Below are 17,208 nucleotides of genomic sequence, written 5' to 3'. Positions count from 1 at the left end.
AATGGGATGCTGTATGTTTCACTTGTTTGCAATTGGTGCAATTCATGATCCGCGGCACAAAAAGGCGAACAGGTAAACGAACTCGGTCCAGGAGGACGTAATTAGGCGAAGCCGAGCCAGCGAAAGTCACCCGATACGAGTCTGATGGGATATAGGACTTAGTCCCATCCTCAGCGGTCGATACTGAGCGCAATTGCTTGCAGTCCAGTATCTTTACATTCTTGAGTAGGGTTTTTTTTTTTTAAACAACATAGCAGCTCCTATCTACTTGTAGTCGTTCCTGTAAAGAACGTATGATCAAGGAAGTGTAGGTTACTAATTTTTTTTAAGTTGAATGCCTTGACATGAATCCATGCTATGTCTCTGATATGTAGTCAGAGCAACTATGTGTTATGAATCTAGGACAACAATTTCAAACAGCTTCGATACAGCGCACAAAGCAGTAATTCCACTCTTCTTCGTTTCTTCTCTTGTCCAACTTTGCTTCGTTAGCCTGTCGTACAAATTTTGCTTTAAAAGGAGATTTTTATCACAAACAAAATTTGTGATCATATCATTGAAGAATAGCATTCCATTTATTACGTTTTTGTTTTCTTTATAGAAAGGTATAAGAATTGCTGGAAAAACCGACTTTCGAACGGAGCCTCGGAGACCCATGGTGTTATATATCATTCGACTCAGTTCTTCTTTCGATTTCCGCATCAGAATGAGTAAACGCATGTTAATATATCGAAAAGTTGGGTCCTGGTTACAGTTTTGCTGAAATAGCAATTTGTACAACTCAAGATCGAAGAGCGAAACGAAGTTTTGTCCGCCGGAGAAAACATTCGCTTGAACCGCCACTTCGTAAATTTTCGAAGCGTTAAAAAAATTGACTAAGATTTTTTATTCGAACAAATGGTTCACAAATCCAATAAAATGTTTCTTCAAATTCACGCGAAATCAGCACCATCGCAGCAAAACCTGAGCAGAAACCGCGCGGAACCCGTGAACCAGTGGCTACATCTTTAAAACTCGGCAATGCATCTGTAAGTTGGATGAGCAGGAAGCATAATTGCGTGACTACTTCGACTATGAAGGTCGAATACGTTGCTCTTTCAGAGGCAGCTACTGAAGCAGTATGGTTGCGTAGACTTCTGGTTGACCTAAGAGAAACACAACAAAAGCCAACGACGGTGTTTGAAGACAATCGCGGTTGCGTTGATTTTGTTTTACCGGAAAAGCAGAACAGACGGAGTAAGCATATCGACGTTAAGTACTACTAGGCGAAAGATTTATGCGCGAAACAGTCTGTCTGTCTGTCTGCGATTTTGCTCAAGTGATTGCCCCTCTCGGATCGATGAAGATGAAACATTTTTCTACATTTTTGGGATTGAAGGAAAAATGAAATTGGTTATTTTAGAGAAACAGCGAGGGTGGGTGTTGGTGAGATTTATTATAGGGATGCTGAGTCACTAAAACCGGCAACCTTGCCAGTTAAGAGAAAAATGTTTTTTGATACCATGTTCCGTTTTGCTTGCGGTGAAAATACAACACGCGTTACTTTGACTAAACGATTTTCACGTTTCTTTACGCGGTAAAAGTTCCCTGAAACTTTGTTTTCTTTGCTGTAGTCACGAATAATCCAACATTACCTACATATTATCGATTGTTTGAAACAAATTTCCGGAAAATGTTAGTCAAATGAATAGGTATTATTTTTCATATATTGTGCCTTCCTGTTAAACAACGTTTAGGTCAATTTTTTTCATACCAAAACATGTATGCCTAATGTGCAAATGATATCAGTCTCTTCTTTCATGGATGTGCCAAAAACACAGTACAATCAGAAGTGTCCAAGTAATGAACACGAAACAAATGAGGATGGATTCAACAAGCATTTCGAAATTTTCGATCACCATCGGATTGGCTAAAGATTCGCGAAACTACAGGATCGATTTTTCAACGATAAGACGCTCACCAGCGCATTGAGACTCATCGTATGAGTTAACAGAATGCAACCTAAGGCAATGCGCAAACAACAACAACACTGAAAACTTTCCATTCAGAAATGATTTTTCGTGGCGGAGCAGAAGGAGAAACACCCATATTCCATTACAGACAACATCGTTGTTTGATACAACCTAAAGGTCTGCTTGGTTGGCAAACTACCATGATCAAGCAATTGTAGGGAGGGAATTAGTCCTCTGCAGGCATTTCTGTTTCAGATTCCTAATGTGACATCTCCAGGTACCTTTGGAGTCGAAACAGACCCCGAGAATTGAAAGGCCTGAGCGATAAACAACATAGTTGAAGTTGTAGTTTTGCTGGTTCTCACTTTCTTGAAAATAGAACCAACTCAATTTTCTTCGTAGAGAATTCGATACCCATTGGAAGAGATCACGTTAGCAAGTTTGTTTTCCATAAATACGTTTATTTCTCAAGGCGGTTTACATAAGATTTTCTTTGTCGTAGCATCACTTTTACATAGAATTCTTATCCTAATATAATTCTAATATAGTCACAACAATTTAAATTTAATAAAACATATTCCTTTTTTTTAATATCATATTAGGTATTTCGTCATTTATTATTAAATCTACTCAAGAATATTATTTGAACCAAACGATTAACTGCTATAAGTTATAAAATAAGCTAATGGACGCAGTTGGAGTCAAAACTAAATCTTAAAAGGGTCAATTATTACATTGAAACTCCAATTGTCTTTATGAAACGATAAAGAAGTTTCATGTATGGAAAATCCCGACAAGCAAGAATGTCTCGAACTGGGACATTGGATAGTCTACCTTAGGTACGCAAAGAATTTATTAGATGAAATCTGACATCACCATACTCCACGCATGTCTAAACGACGTGATCGATATCCCGAAAACTTTCGCCACAAGCACAATAATTAGTCTCGGAGAGTTCAATACGAAGGAGATGTGCGTCTAATGTGTAGAGATTGGACATGAGTCTGGGTATCACACGAATGAAATCCCTACTCACATCCAGTCCCTTGTCGATATTTTAGGAATAATTGAGTGCATCCACCGACACAGATCACCTTTATCCCAAGAAGCTTAGCAGCTGACAAGTGTTCTTTGGCGAGACGCGCTATAGAATTCATTGAAAGCAATCGGTCGCTCATAAATTTCACCCTCAATAGCACCACATTTGGTAAAAATATCGACTCTTTCATTGCCTGGAATGGACCAATGAGCCGGGACCCAGACTATAATAATTTGATAACTATTATTCAATATGTCGTTCAGGTACTGTTTTATTGTGCCCAAGAAAAACGGATTCGCGATCCGTCTGTATGAAACATTTTCTCAATGTCAATATACCTGAACTTAATTGAAATTATTTTTGGGATTTCCATCGAGGTGATCCGGAATTCCACGCACTTCGTGCTGCATGGATGTGTCGCAAAATAAAGTTGAGTCATGGACATTTAGGGCATCACGGATAGGAATGATACCATGCATTTGGAATCAAACCACACCCCGAGGTATTTGAAAATCAAAACCTGCGCGATGATTTATCATATGGATCTGGAGTTGCGCTTGATCATGCTTTCTCAAAAAGACGAACAGCTCTGTTTTCTCCGCAGAGAATTCGATACCCAGATGAACAGCTGAAACGGATAACTTATCTAAGGTATCTTGCAATGGTTTTTTCAGATCAACAGCTTTGGGTCCAGTAACTGAAACCACACCATCATCTGCCAATTGTCTTAGTGTGCATGGGGTTACTAGACAGCTGTCAATGCCATTCACGTAAAAATTATAGGGGAGCGGACTGAGATATGAACCTTGCAGGAGACCCATGTAACTAATTCTGAATGTTGCCAAATCGCCATGTGAAAAATACATGAACTTCTCTAACAGAAATTTGTGCAAATAATTATTTATAACCGCTGAAAGTCCATGTTGGTGAAGATTATGTGAAAGGATATCAATGGAAACTGAGTCAAATCCTCCTTTTATGTTTAAAAATACAGATGCCATTTGTTGTTTTTGAGCAGTGGCGTCTCGTGACAAAATTCACTAGTGCACTGCTTATATGGTATAATAGCAGATGTAACAGTTCATTGTAAGTGAAAACTGAAGATTGAAGAATGGAGATTCACTTGTGTTTTTCAATACAATGAGTAAACGATATACTTTCGGATGGGATTTTTTATCAAACAAACAAATCTCAGACCTGAGCGAAGTAATTCTTTCTCTTCTTGAATCTGTGCAGTTACTCATGTGCACGAAAAAGACACTAAGACAGCGACAACAGATATATGAAATTTTATGACTGATGTATATGAGATGCGTGTAAATACACGCAATTTCGGTGCGATCCAACCTGTTTTTATCGATTAAATAAAGATTCCAATAAAATAATTGAACTTGGATGGGGTTGGGGACGCAGTTCATTCCTTCAATTCGACCGGTTGTGCAGTGCACGAGGTGCACATGAGGACGTGACGCCACTGTTTTTGAGCGAAGGCAATTTGGATGTCAGACGAAAGTAATGCAAGGCAATCATTCGTTCCTTCGTTTCTACGGAAACCAAACGGAGTATTTGATAACAAGCCGCTCGTCTCGACCCGAAGAATATTTTTGTCGAACAATTTTCTGAATCAGGAATGGCAATGGTATGATAATAGGTCTACATGAGTTGTGTTTGGAAGTTGGTCTCCTTGGCTTTTGAATGGCGATAACTATCACTTGCCTCTAGTCAGGAGGAACAATGATTTGCTCAAGAAACTTGTTGAACAATTCCAACCCAGAAGCGTTACCGTTAAAAGACAAGAGTGCTATAGAAAATTCCATGATTGAAAAGGGGCGAAGCACTCTCCACCAGGGGTGGAGAGGCCTTCTATTAGTCGTTGGCCCAGAAAAACGTTTAGTTTGGGATTGCTCTGCGGCCTCCAGAATAAAACAAACGAGCGAGTCATATTCTTCTAGCAGGAGGAGTTTTTGCATTGAATTTAATTAATTTAATTCTTCCATTAATGTTATTTTGGTATTTAATCAAGTCAATATTGTTTATCAAACCATATGGAATATAAACTGCAGTAGCAATTCAATTGCTACTGCTAATTGAGACGATAATTGGTAAATGATCGATAAATCAGGAAGTATTATCCAGGAGCAATGTAATCGAATTGAAGTCGAGCGAAGAGATAAATCTAATACACTTGGACGCGCAGGAGGTCTTGGGATCCGTGTCATGCTACCCATATTTAATACTGTTATGTTAAAATTATCGCAAATATTATATATTAAAGATGATCTGTTATCATTGTAAACGGAACCCTTCACAATTCCGTGCAATTTTTAATCTCCCAGAATCAATTCTGGAGCAGGAAGGGCTTCAACCATTTCATTAAGCTGTCGCTGTCCAACTTGTATTCTTGGAGTAATATGAACCGAAGCTATAGAAATGTCTTTTTCTTTAATGTTTATTTGACAAGCAACAACCTCTATACTAGAAGCCGAAGGAATGTTTAATCTATAAAAGGAATAGCACTCCACCATACGGAGAGTCTCTATCGAGACGTGTAATGTTAAAGTCGTTTAAATTTAAAGCTATGTTTGAAGTAAGTCACGTCTCGCACAAAGCAAATACTTCACATTTTTTGACTATGCAATAAAACATTGAATGAATCAAGTTTTGGCATGATGCTTCGACAATTCTATTCCGACACTATCCACTACCCAAAAAAGCTTTCCTGATATTTTTGCGTTCAGGGGGATATAGGATTCATGCTAGGATTTGGAATCAAATTTTCGTAATTTTACCGGTGTATACCTGTATGTTATATTGCATTGGGAAGAACGAGTTGTCTTGTCTTCTTCCTTGTGCTCTGCACCAATATGCTTTTGCACCGATATGCTTCTGCACCTCTTCGATATGCTCTTGCACTCTCTTGCTCAGCTCTTGTGGCTGCATATTGTGGCCTGGGTAGAATTTGGAAAACGTCCTTTGTTGTTTCCTTCACCAGCTTGGTCCAGTACAAGAGCTCTCTTATGCAGCACGAATATATGTTATAACGGTTGATGCCAGCAGGACTCTATCTCTACTGTTGTATTTAACGCGTATAAACCAACCACTGTTATTAAACTGGATACTACTAGACACAACCTCTTCGGTTGAATACTTTTTACAGTGTCGACAAGTTGTCTTAACGTGATGTGTTTATACATTCATCAGTATTGTTTACATAAAAAATGCTTAAAAGGAGGCTCATCTTTTTCCTGAGAAGATCCCATGTAACTGAATCGATATTGTCGTCAAATCAGCCTACTCTAAATGCATATATTTCTTTTGCACAATATATTATAAAAAAAAGTTATTCCGATTGGCGGAAAACTGCGCGGATGTAACATCTCAGATATGACGTACATGGGAACTAAATCAAAATGTCCCTTGTTGTCCGAAAAACTGATGCCATTTGCTCTTTGTGTATCTGAAAGCAAACCATTAATCTCGACCCAATTGTCAAGGTGGAAGAAGATAATTTTCTCGAATAATTTCCTATTTCAAGAAAGCATAGCGATCGACCGATACGAATTGTGATCGGAGATCGGTTTTCGTGGTTTTTGAATGACGACAAATTTCACTTGGCTTTATAGTTATCAGGTGTTTCGCTAATTCTAAACTCAATAAATTATGAAGCTCTTTCCGTGTCACATCACGGGTTGGAAAGACAGATGTTGCCGGTTACACGAATCAAGCTAGCCAAAAACGTGTACTCTTCCTCCGGACGAAGTTGAGTTCTTTCAAGTTTCTCAGATATCGAGGTCGCATAGGTAGGGTCGTATCAAGTGGGATTTACTTCAAAAGTGCCGTGAATACAACGTACCTAGCAAAGCCTTAGTATTACAGACTTCGCAGCCGATTCAGAGTGTACAGAACCATTGCATGGCTAGTGCTACGATTCTACTGACACTACGAATCCTTCCAGGTCGGGGCTCGAACATACTACTACTGGTTTGTTAGACCAGTGTCCTATGTATTGAACCGCCAACCCGGGACAACGTACCTACGCATCACCTATTCATTGACTTCATAGGGGCATACGACACAATCGATCGATAACAGCTATACCCGAATACGGGTTTCCGGATAACCTGCAAAGTAACAATGGGTAGAGTGATGTGTTACGTCCGAGTATCTGGGGACGCTCTCGAGTATCTTCGAATCTCGGAAAGGGCTACGGCAAGGGCAAGGACTCTCTTGTCCCTTGTTTAATATTACTGTGGAAGGTGTAATTCGAAGGACGAGGATCAACACGAGTGGTATGATCTTACGAGAGCCCCTACAGTTTATCGGCTTCGCTGACGACGTTAATACTGTGACACGTAACGTTGAGAAGATGATAGAAACATACATCGGAATGAAAGACGAAGCTAGGCGTATCCGACTGCCTATAAATTCGTCGAAAACGAAATATATGAGAGGAAGAGGCTCTGAAGAAACACTACCATTCCCACCACGAATATTTATAGACGGTGGCGATATCGAGGTTGTTGACAATTCCGTTCACTTGATCTCACTGGTGACAACCGCGAATAATACCAGCAGAGAAATTCAGAGCCGCATTTTAGCAAGAAATTATTAACGCCGCACAATTTTAACATTCAGGGTTTTTTGGTTTGCATAATTAGTACATATTTACAGTCATTCTACCAAAATGTCCGGCCCACCGTAACCGACCTTGACCGTTTAGACGAGGGTTGGTCCTCCCAGCAACTGATGCAGTCCATGGTTCGTTCACCATCTTCACGTACTATCTTCCATCAGCACTTCGCAACACCTTCCGTAATAAAACAGTGCACGTTGATCCTCCACAAGCATTATCCAGGACTTCGAAGTTGAAAGTAATCACGATTTACTGACAGGATGCGTCTCTGAATTTCTCTGCTGGTGTCATTATTGGTAGTCACCACTGAGCCCAAGTACACGAACTCGTCGACCATTCCGATTTCATCACTGCCAAGCAAAACTCGTAATGGATGTCTGATATTATCTTCTCTCGAGTCCCTGCCTTTCGTGTACTTTGTATTTGACACATTGATGTCAAGTCCGATCCGCTTGACTTCAGCTTTTAGTCCATTAGTACAATATCATCACGAAACCAAGCACCTGGACGGACTTCCTGAAAATCGTGCTACTCGTATCTATCTCCGCTCTTCTTATTACTTCCTCCATAGAAATGCTGAATAGCAAACATGAAAGACCATCACCTTGTCGTAACCCTCTGCGAGTTTCGGACTCGAGTTTATCCCCGATACTAGAACAACGCACATCACTCGACCGATTGTAGCCTTTATCAACCGTATCAGTTTGTCCTGGATTCCGTAATCGTGCATGATTTTCCATAGCCGATCTCGATCGATTATGTCGTAGGCTGATTTGAAATCGTTGAATAGGTGATGTGTGGGCACATTGTATTCGTAGCACTTTGGTGGATGACGAATATTTGGTCCGTGGTAGCATGTTCGTCCATGAATCCTGTCTGATGTTGTCCCCCGAATTCGTTTGCAATCGGTGAATGTCGGCAGCATGAGGTTTGGGAGAGTATATTGCATGCGGCGTTCAGAAAAGTGATCGCCCGGTAATTGCAGCTAACCAGCTTGTCACCCTTTTTGTAGATGGGACACACGATTCCTTCCATCTATTCCTCAATCTCATCTTCTAGATCTTGGTAACGACCTAGTGCAGTGCTTTTACTAGTGCATTACCCCGTATTTTAGTAGCTCGCTTGCTAGTTGGTCAACGCTAGCGGCCTTATTATTTTCAACCGACCTACATCCTCCTCGACTTCTTGGAGGTCTGGGACCGGCAGTCTATTGTCCTCCGCACGCGTTCCACGCACCGTCACATCGCTGTTGAGGGACTCGTCGAAATACTGCCGCCTCGTGTCGATCACCTCACAGTTATCCTTGAAAAGTTCCCGTTGATGTGTGTTGCTGATGCAGTGCTACCTATGGCAAAACGGAGGTCTCTCCAACCATCTTCAAGAGTAGCTGCGTCGAGCTGCTCTTTCTTAGGTAGTTCCAATGCCAATTGTTCCGCGTAATCTTGAGTTACTCCAGCATCTCGAAGCCGCTCGATGTTAAACCGCGACATTCGGTTTCGACGTGTGGTATCCTCGTATCCTAGCCAGTACCGCGAGAAGCTAGGGATAGGAGTTACCGACCTGGAGGCTAGTATGGGTCTATTTTGCGCCATAGTCCAGTCATTCATTCATCAGTCAAAAAACATTATAGCACGACTGTATTTTAGAATATCGCAATATACACCAAGCGTTATCACAGTTCTGTCTAAATAAGATCTCATAGTTTATTTTAATCTAAGGCCACAAATCATCACAAAAATTATTTGGATTTCTCTCGTCAGAATCATACACAATGTAATGAGTAATAATTTTTCTTATGAACATTCCCCGTTTATGCATTTCGGAATAATTTCGGTAGTTCATAAGGAAATATTGTGTAGAGGTACAATTTTATATCTAGCCGTTGTGGTATCATTCCGCGAGAGATCACCAATCCAATCAATATCTGATCGAAATCTCCAAGTGGTGGTTCCTAGTACGGTTCTTGGCAACGATTTCTGCCGTTCTCTTATGGCGTTTTCGTTTTTAATTTGCACTACACCGGTGCAGTGCTACACTGAGGCATGAATAAACGAACAAAAATGACGAAAACATAAACAGTAACCATTGACTACAATAAACGATTCCATTGCACAGAGCTACACCAAACTTTTGATGAGTGCTACACCAGTGGTATCGGTGCTGAAAAAGTGTAGCACTGGTGTAGTGCAATTGGTAAAAACGAACGGTTTAGGTGCAACTTTCGCTACACCGGTGTAGTGCAATTTAAAAACGAAAACGACATTAGTTTAAGAAACTTGTAGCGCTTGCTTTAACCTTTTGGGAGTAACTTCGACCTTTTAGACAACATCACGTGTTGAAATGTTGGGATTTCGGGAAATGATATTTGGTTCTTCCCTATGTATTCCTACATTTATCTGTTGATTTTCTTTATGTTCTTCATTAGTGATCCGAACATGTTACCACTCTTAAAACAGATTTGCAAATTTTTACTGGTACACGACGAAACAGATTTTCTACTTCTACAATATTTTTCCACGTGACTTTCTTTATTCACTTCCATCCCATCCGCAACAAACCTCACAACTACCCATGCGCAAAATTTGGTTATTTGATCTGCGGGAAACGCGTTTCAGTCAGTAGTAGTGAAATGCAGAAAAGCCATTTATCGTGCATGTTGCAATTTGAGAAAATTACTCTTTCCCTATTAAGAAGTATTGTAGAATAACAACGAATTAAACTAAAGGTTCTTGATTATTCGTAGGCGGTCATAAATTCAACGATAACTCCGAACATGACCTTTACACAAACGTCACAGAAATTTGGTCAATGGAGTGATGTTCGAGCAAATACAGTTTATGGGTTAGGATTCGCTTCGGAAGCAGAACTCGGAAAGGTAAAAGATTTGTTTTTGATGGTTAATTATGTGTGATTTGATTATATATATATATATATATATATATATATATATATATATATATATATATATATATATATATATATATATATATATATATATATATATATATATATATATATATATATATATATATATATATATATATATATATATATATATATATATATATATATATATATATATATATATATATATATATATATATATATATATATATATATATATATATATATATATATATATATATATATATATATATATATATATATATATATATATATATATATATATATATATATATATATATATATAAATATATATATATATATATATATATATATATATATATATATATATATATATATATATATATATATATATATATATATATATATATATATATATACCTTATGATCAAAAAAGAACCGGAATTTTCTTTTAAAAATTCCCGCGCTTGTCCAATCTAGAGTGCCTATAACCAGAGTGACGCCATCTCATCTGTAATTTTGGCAACAATTCAAAACATTCCAATAGCTTTACATTGCATTGACAGGTCGTTTGCTCGTTTGGAACTGGGAGCTGTCATTCCAAACGAACAGCTGTCGCCACTCTGATTATAGTCACTCTAGTCCAATCGGTAAACTTTTTTCTCTCAACGTTGGCAACACTTTTATACACATTCTGTCAAATTTTGACGCATATCGTACGATAAGTTTTTGTTTGGCGTCTATACAAAGAAGTTGAAAAATTTTCGTATGGTATTTTTATAATGGATGAAAATTTAGAACAACGTGCGTGCATCAAATTTTGTGTTGCAAATGGATTTAAGTGTTCCGAAACGTTGAAAATGTTAGAAAAGGTTAGGTGTTTGGTGAATCGTGTCTAGGAAAAACACAGGCATACAAGTGGTATAAACGCTTCAAAGGTGGTCGTACAAGCTTGGATCATGATGAAATCCCTGGCCGCTCAACAACATCTGTTACCGAAGAAAACATTGAATCGGCGAAGCAAATCGTGTTGCAAAATCATTCTGTACCGATTAGAGAGATTGCTGTGTTGTTGGACATCTCTTATGGATCAGCCGAACACAATTTAACTGATGTTTTGGGTTTGAAACGCATCGCTTCTCGGCTGGTGCCAAAAAAGCTGAGTTTCATTCAAAAACAGCGTCGTGTTGATGTGGCCAAAGATATGATTTCCAACGCAGATAGTGACCCCATATCATCAACCAAGCACCGTACTCTCCAGATATGGCCCCGTGTGACTTTATCCTCTTCCCCAGACTCAAATTGCCATTGCGAGGAACGCGTTTTGAGTTAAAGGTGATAATGAAGAAATTTATAACAAATTGAAATTTTGCGTTTTTTAATAAAATTCCGGTTTTTTTATCATAAGGTATATATATATATATATATATATATATATATATATATATATATATATATATATATATATATATATATATATATATATATATATATATATATATATATATATATATATATATATATATATATATATATATATATATATATATATGTGTGTGTGTGTGTGTGTGTAAAAAATAAACAAATATTTCATATCATACAGTTTTATAACCTTTGGTAGTTGTTCTCACTACTTCTCTATATAGTTTAATTATGACCATCTAGTGAACGTAATAGCTGAGCTCACCAATTTGTAGCTGTTACACGTACATAACCGCCATAAGTCTAGAGTTTTTTACATTGGAGCCATACTTTTAATTACATGCCTCGTCATAGCCTTCGTTACATTAATCATAAGAGAAATCTACAAATTTAAGCTGAAACTAATCATACGAATTCCAATAGTGAAAGTTGCTGGCAGCTCACAATCGAATATATATATATATATATATATATATATATATATATATATATATATATATATATATATATATATATATATATATATATATATATATATATATATATATATATATATATATATATATATATAACAGATCGGCTGAAAAGTTCGTATCATTTCTATGAGAGGGCGCCACTAGAATTAAATCCATACCATTTTCAGTTAGTACCAACGTTCAAAAGATACGTGTATAAATTTGACAGCTGTCTGATTATTAGTTTGTGAGATATTGCATTTTGAATGAAGCTACTTTTGTTATTGTGAAAAAAAATGGAAAAAAAGGAATTTCGTGTGTTGATGAAACACTACTTTTGATGAAAAAAAGTGCCACCGATACCAAAAAATGGCTTGATGAGTGTTATCCAGACTCTGCACCGGGCGAAGCAACAATTCGTAAGTGGTTTGCAAAATTTCGTACTGGTCATATGAGCACCGAAGACGATGAACGCAGTGGACGTCCAAAAGAGGCTGTTACCGATGAAAACGTGAAAAAAATCCACAAAATGATTTTCAATGACCGTAAAGTGAAGTTGATCGAGATAGCTGACACCCTAAAGATATCAAAGGAACGTGTTGGACATATTATTCACGAATATTTGGATATGAGAAAGCTTTGTGCAAAATGGGTGCCGCGTGAGTTCACAATCGATCAAAAACAACAACGAATTGATGATTCTGAGCAGTGTTTGGAGCTGTTATGTCGAAATAAAACCGATTTTTTTCGTCGATATATAACAATGGACAAAATATGGCTCCATCACTTCACTCCGGAGTCCAATCGACGCTGAGTGGACTGCACGCATTGAACCGAACCCAAAGCGTGGAATTACTCAACAATCGGCCGGTAAGCTTATGGCGTCTGTATTTTGGGATTCGCATGGTATAATTTTCATCGACTACCTTGAAAAGGGAATAACCATCAACAGTGACTATTATATAGCGTTATTAGAGCGTTTGAAGGACGAAATTTAAAAAAAATGGCCTCATTTGAAGAAGAAAAAAGTCAAGACAATGCACCGTATCACAAGTCGATGAAAACCATGCTGAAATTGAACGAATTGGGCTTCGAATTGCTCCCTCATCCACCGTATTCTCCAGATTTGGCCCCCAGTGACTTTTTCCTGTTCTCAGACCTCAAGAGAATGCTCGCTGGTAAAAAATTTAGAAGCAATGAAGAGGTAATCGCTGAAACTGAGGCCTATTTTGAGGCAAAGGACAAATCGTACTACAAAAATGGTATCGAAAAGTTGGAAGATCGCTATAATCGCTGTATCGCCTCTGATGGCAATTATGTTGAATAATAAAAACGAATTTTTGCAAAAAAATGTGTGTTTCTATTAAACGATACGAACTTTTCAGCCGAACTGTTATATATATATAGATATATATATATATATATATATATATATATATATATATATATATATATATATATATATATATATATATATATATATATATATATATATATATATATATATATATATATATATATATATATATATATATATATATATATATATATATATAAATCCCGACTAGGCGCTTCGAAAACGTTAGTTAAATGGCTGAGCTTTTATTTGTGCGACACTAAACCAACCCCATAATATTCGACTATTAAATCGATGGACAAACGCTTGGCAGAGTCTTTGTTGTCAATGACCTCGGCATTTTGCTGGATGCTAAGCTTACCTTCAACCAACACCGATCTACTTTGTTTTTCAAACCAACACGGTAGCTCGACTACATAACGAGAATTAGTCGAGACTTCAAGCACCCGTACTGTCTGAAAGCGCTATACAGTTCGTTGGTGCGTCCGTACGTGTACAGAAGAGATTCGTCCCTCTCGCTTTGCGGCACTTCCCATTGCAAAACCCACTGGATTTACCACCGTATCCTAACCGCTGCCGTCTGATTGGTCTGGAATCGTTAGAGCGAAGAAAAATGCAGAATTTGTGGCTAAAGGAATCATTGGCCTAGAAACTCAAAACGCCGTCGTGTGAATGAAACGACTATCATTAAAGCACCATCCGACTATGGAACCAGTCAGATCGATTTTAATTATCTTTCCGTGTCTTCTGTTTGTACCAACGTGGAAAAGTTCTGGTTGTACCTTTCTGGGCTGACCCGTTAGTCTCAAACGTCCAGAAAATCGTCGCTCGTTGCTTGAATTTAAATGATCCAGTCAACTTGGTACGGCTTGTACCAAAAGGCATGGATGTCTCCGGCATGCCATTTGTGTCATGTAAAATTGGACTGAATCCTGATATGAAAATAAAGGCACTGAACCCATCGTGTTGGCCAGCTGGATTGCTGTTTCGGGAATTTATTAACCAGCCAAAAAAATTCGACTGACGAAAGACTCCCCTCGGTTCAAATAGTTCGTAAGGAGGCGCATTTCGTTGCGATGTACAGCGGACGGTGAAAACCTTAGGGTTATCACCAGAGGCGAGTATTTTTGTATAAATCCAGATATTCCAGCACTTAATAACAACGCTTTTCAGCATGACGATAACGATAATCAAATCTGGATATAATACCAAAACGTATATTACCAAACCAAATGGTTTAAGGACAAAGGCTCATGATATTTTCCTGGCTACGCATGACTTCTGTAACGACATTGTCATTCTGACGGAGACTGGACTTGACGATCGAATAAACACGTTACAACTTTTTGGAAACTCATTTAACGTGTTCCGTAGTGATAGGAGTCCACAAAATAGTGACAAAAGGGGTTTTGGTGGCATTTCGATCGCCGTTTCACAAGCGCACTCGTGCTCATTAATTGAAACTGTGAATTCGTTTTCTAGAGCAAGTGTGTGTAAATACCACCATGCGGGGTAAAAACTGCAGATATGTGCTGTGTACACTCCTCCCGATAAAAGTTAAGACGTCGGTATTATTGATGCGCACATTTGTTCTGTATCGGAGCTTATCTGTAAATCATCATCCGATGATATTGTTTTGGTGTGTGGTGATTTCAATCAGCCACGCATTGTGTGGACGTATGACTTCGATGGAATTATCAACTCGGGTTCTTCTCAGATCATCGCATAAATTGGGAACCTCTCCTTATAAACCTATAAATCTATAAATCCTTTGGGAACCTCTCCTTAACCTCCTCGATTATGTGGATGATTTGGCTGTGCAGTTTCGAGATCTTTTGTTGGAGTTTCCCAACTTAAATTTATCTTTTGTGAAGTGTGCGATTTCTCCTCCATGGGAAAATTCTCGCCTTCGAGCTCTGAAACGTGAACGGAATTCTAGCGATGATTATCGTTCACTGAACATTGGGGTAGAATCCACTTGTACATTAGATTCTTGTGAACTGTTTGCAAGTTTCTTCGCATATATAGCCACTGATTCCATTAGCCACAAATAACACTTGCAGCATCTTTCTTCGCTCTAACGATTCCAGACCAATCAGACGACAGCGGTTAGGATACGGTGGTAAATCCAGTGGGTTTTGCCATGGGAAGTGCCGCAAAGCCAGCCGGACGAATCTATTCTGTACACGTTCTATTCGCAAGTTCCAAACGAATTGGTACGGGTTCCAAACCAAACACGCATTTTCGAGTAATGGACGCACCAACGAACTGTATAGCGCTTTCAGACAGTACGGGTGCTAATTTCCAATTCATGGAAATTAGATTCAACAGAAAGTTTAGACATATTCAAAAATAACTCCATCTCTTTATTAAGCCGAGACCAAGGGAATAGATCTTCTTGGCTTTTCCAGTTACTACCCATATCCAGGATAAAAACAAACATAGAAAACACTTAACTTTTCCAGGTTTTCTGTTACCTGTTTTTTTTTTCCTTTTCAATTTTTTTTGTTCCCTTTGTGGTTTACCTTCTTACGTTTGTATAAATGGAACTTCACTGCAGCATTCTTTCACTAAACTTATAAAACCGATACACTGAAGAAGGATGTAAATAACATTCCGAAATACGTATCTGTATTATAACGTTTGATACACTTTCGGAAAATTAGTGTCTTTGTGAGAGTGTAATGACGTAACATAGTGGAATTCAACGGTACAATAACAGTACTATTAGTGAGAATATTCTACTAACAGCTCAAACATAAATTTAGTGACAATGGTTACCAAGCCAAGTGAGCCTAATAGGTTTATTAAGTTAAGAAAGAAAATTGTGGGAATATCGAGAGACATTGCATTTTTTTAAAAAAATGCAGTAGATTTGGATTAACTCCGACATGCTGCAAGGTAAAGGGTGGGAGATCTTTTTCTAAAAATATTCAAAATAAAATTCAACACGAAACCAAAAAAATGGTTTAGCATTCTGAACGTGTAAACTTTGGAATGTTATAATCTTCATTTAAAATTAGCGAAACAATATCCTCAAGGTTTCGAAATTTTCCAGAACATTGCGAATCTGAGCGCAAACGAATTCTTCACAAGAAATTCGAAAATTTACGTTTAAAAAATTCCACACGCCGACCCCCAAAACCTGCGATACAGTTTTTAGAAGGCTTCCTAATCAATCGTTCATCTCAGAATTTTTTCCAACGAACAAACAAAACTTCTCAACCTTGTGTTAAATTATGCAATTTCTTCTAAAATATACCTCGAACAAGTTATTATAGACGTATAAACAGGCCTGAATAACTGCAATCTTTCTTTTTCTCAAATTAATGACGCCAGAACTATTGTATCATTAAAAATACTTCATTGAAAAATAAACAAAATATGGGTGATAAAGAACTAGTGAAACAATTGCGGGAAAAGCCTGTATTTTATGTTAAGGCTGATAAGGGAAACAAAGTGGT

The 17,208-nt window shown here is 37.8% G+C and overlaps 1 protein-coding gene across 2 annotated transcripts in view; it reads left to right on the top strand.

Annotated features, from left to right (window-relative positions):
- The window catches only part of LOC131432881 (homer protein homolog 2), a 73,040-nt gene that overhangs the window by 10,931 nt on the left and 44,901 nt on the right, over positions 1 to 17,208 (top strand). For both annotated transcript variants that reach the window (XM_058599441.1, XM_058599440.1), the window contains exon 3: positions 10,368 to 10,499. In XM_058599441.1, coding sequence (XP_058455424.1) covers positions 10,368 to 10,499 — 132 coding nt within the window. The remainder of the gene's footprint in view (positions 1 to 10,367; positions 10,500 to 17,208) is intronic.

Source organism: Malaya genurostris, chromosome 2, assembly GCF_030247185.1.
Source record: "Malaya genurostris strain Urasoe2022 chromosome 2, Malgen_1.1, whole genome shotgun sequence".
Taxonomy (NCBI): Eukaryota; Metazoa; Arthropoda; class Insecta; order Diptera; family Culicidae; genus Malaya; species Malaya genurostris.
The sequence above is the reverse complement of the archived record's forward strand: the minus strand, read 5'-3'. Positions and strand labels throughout refer to the sequence as shown.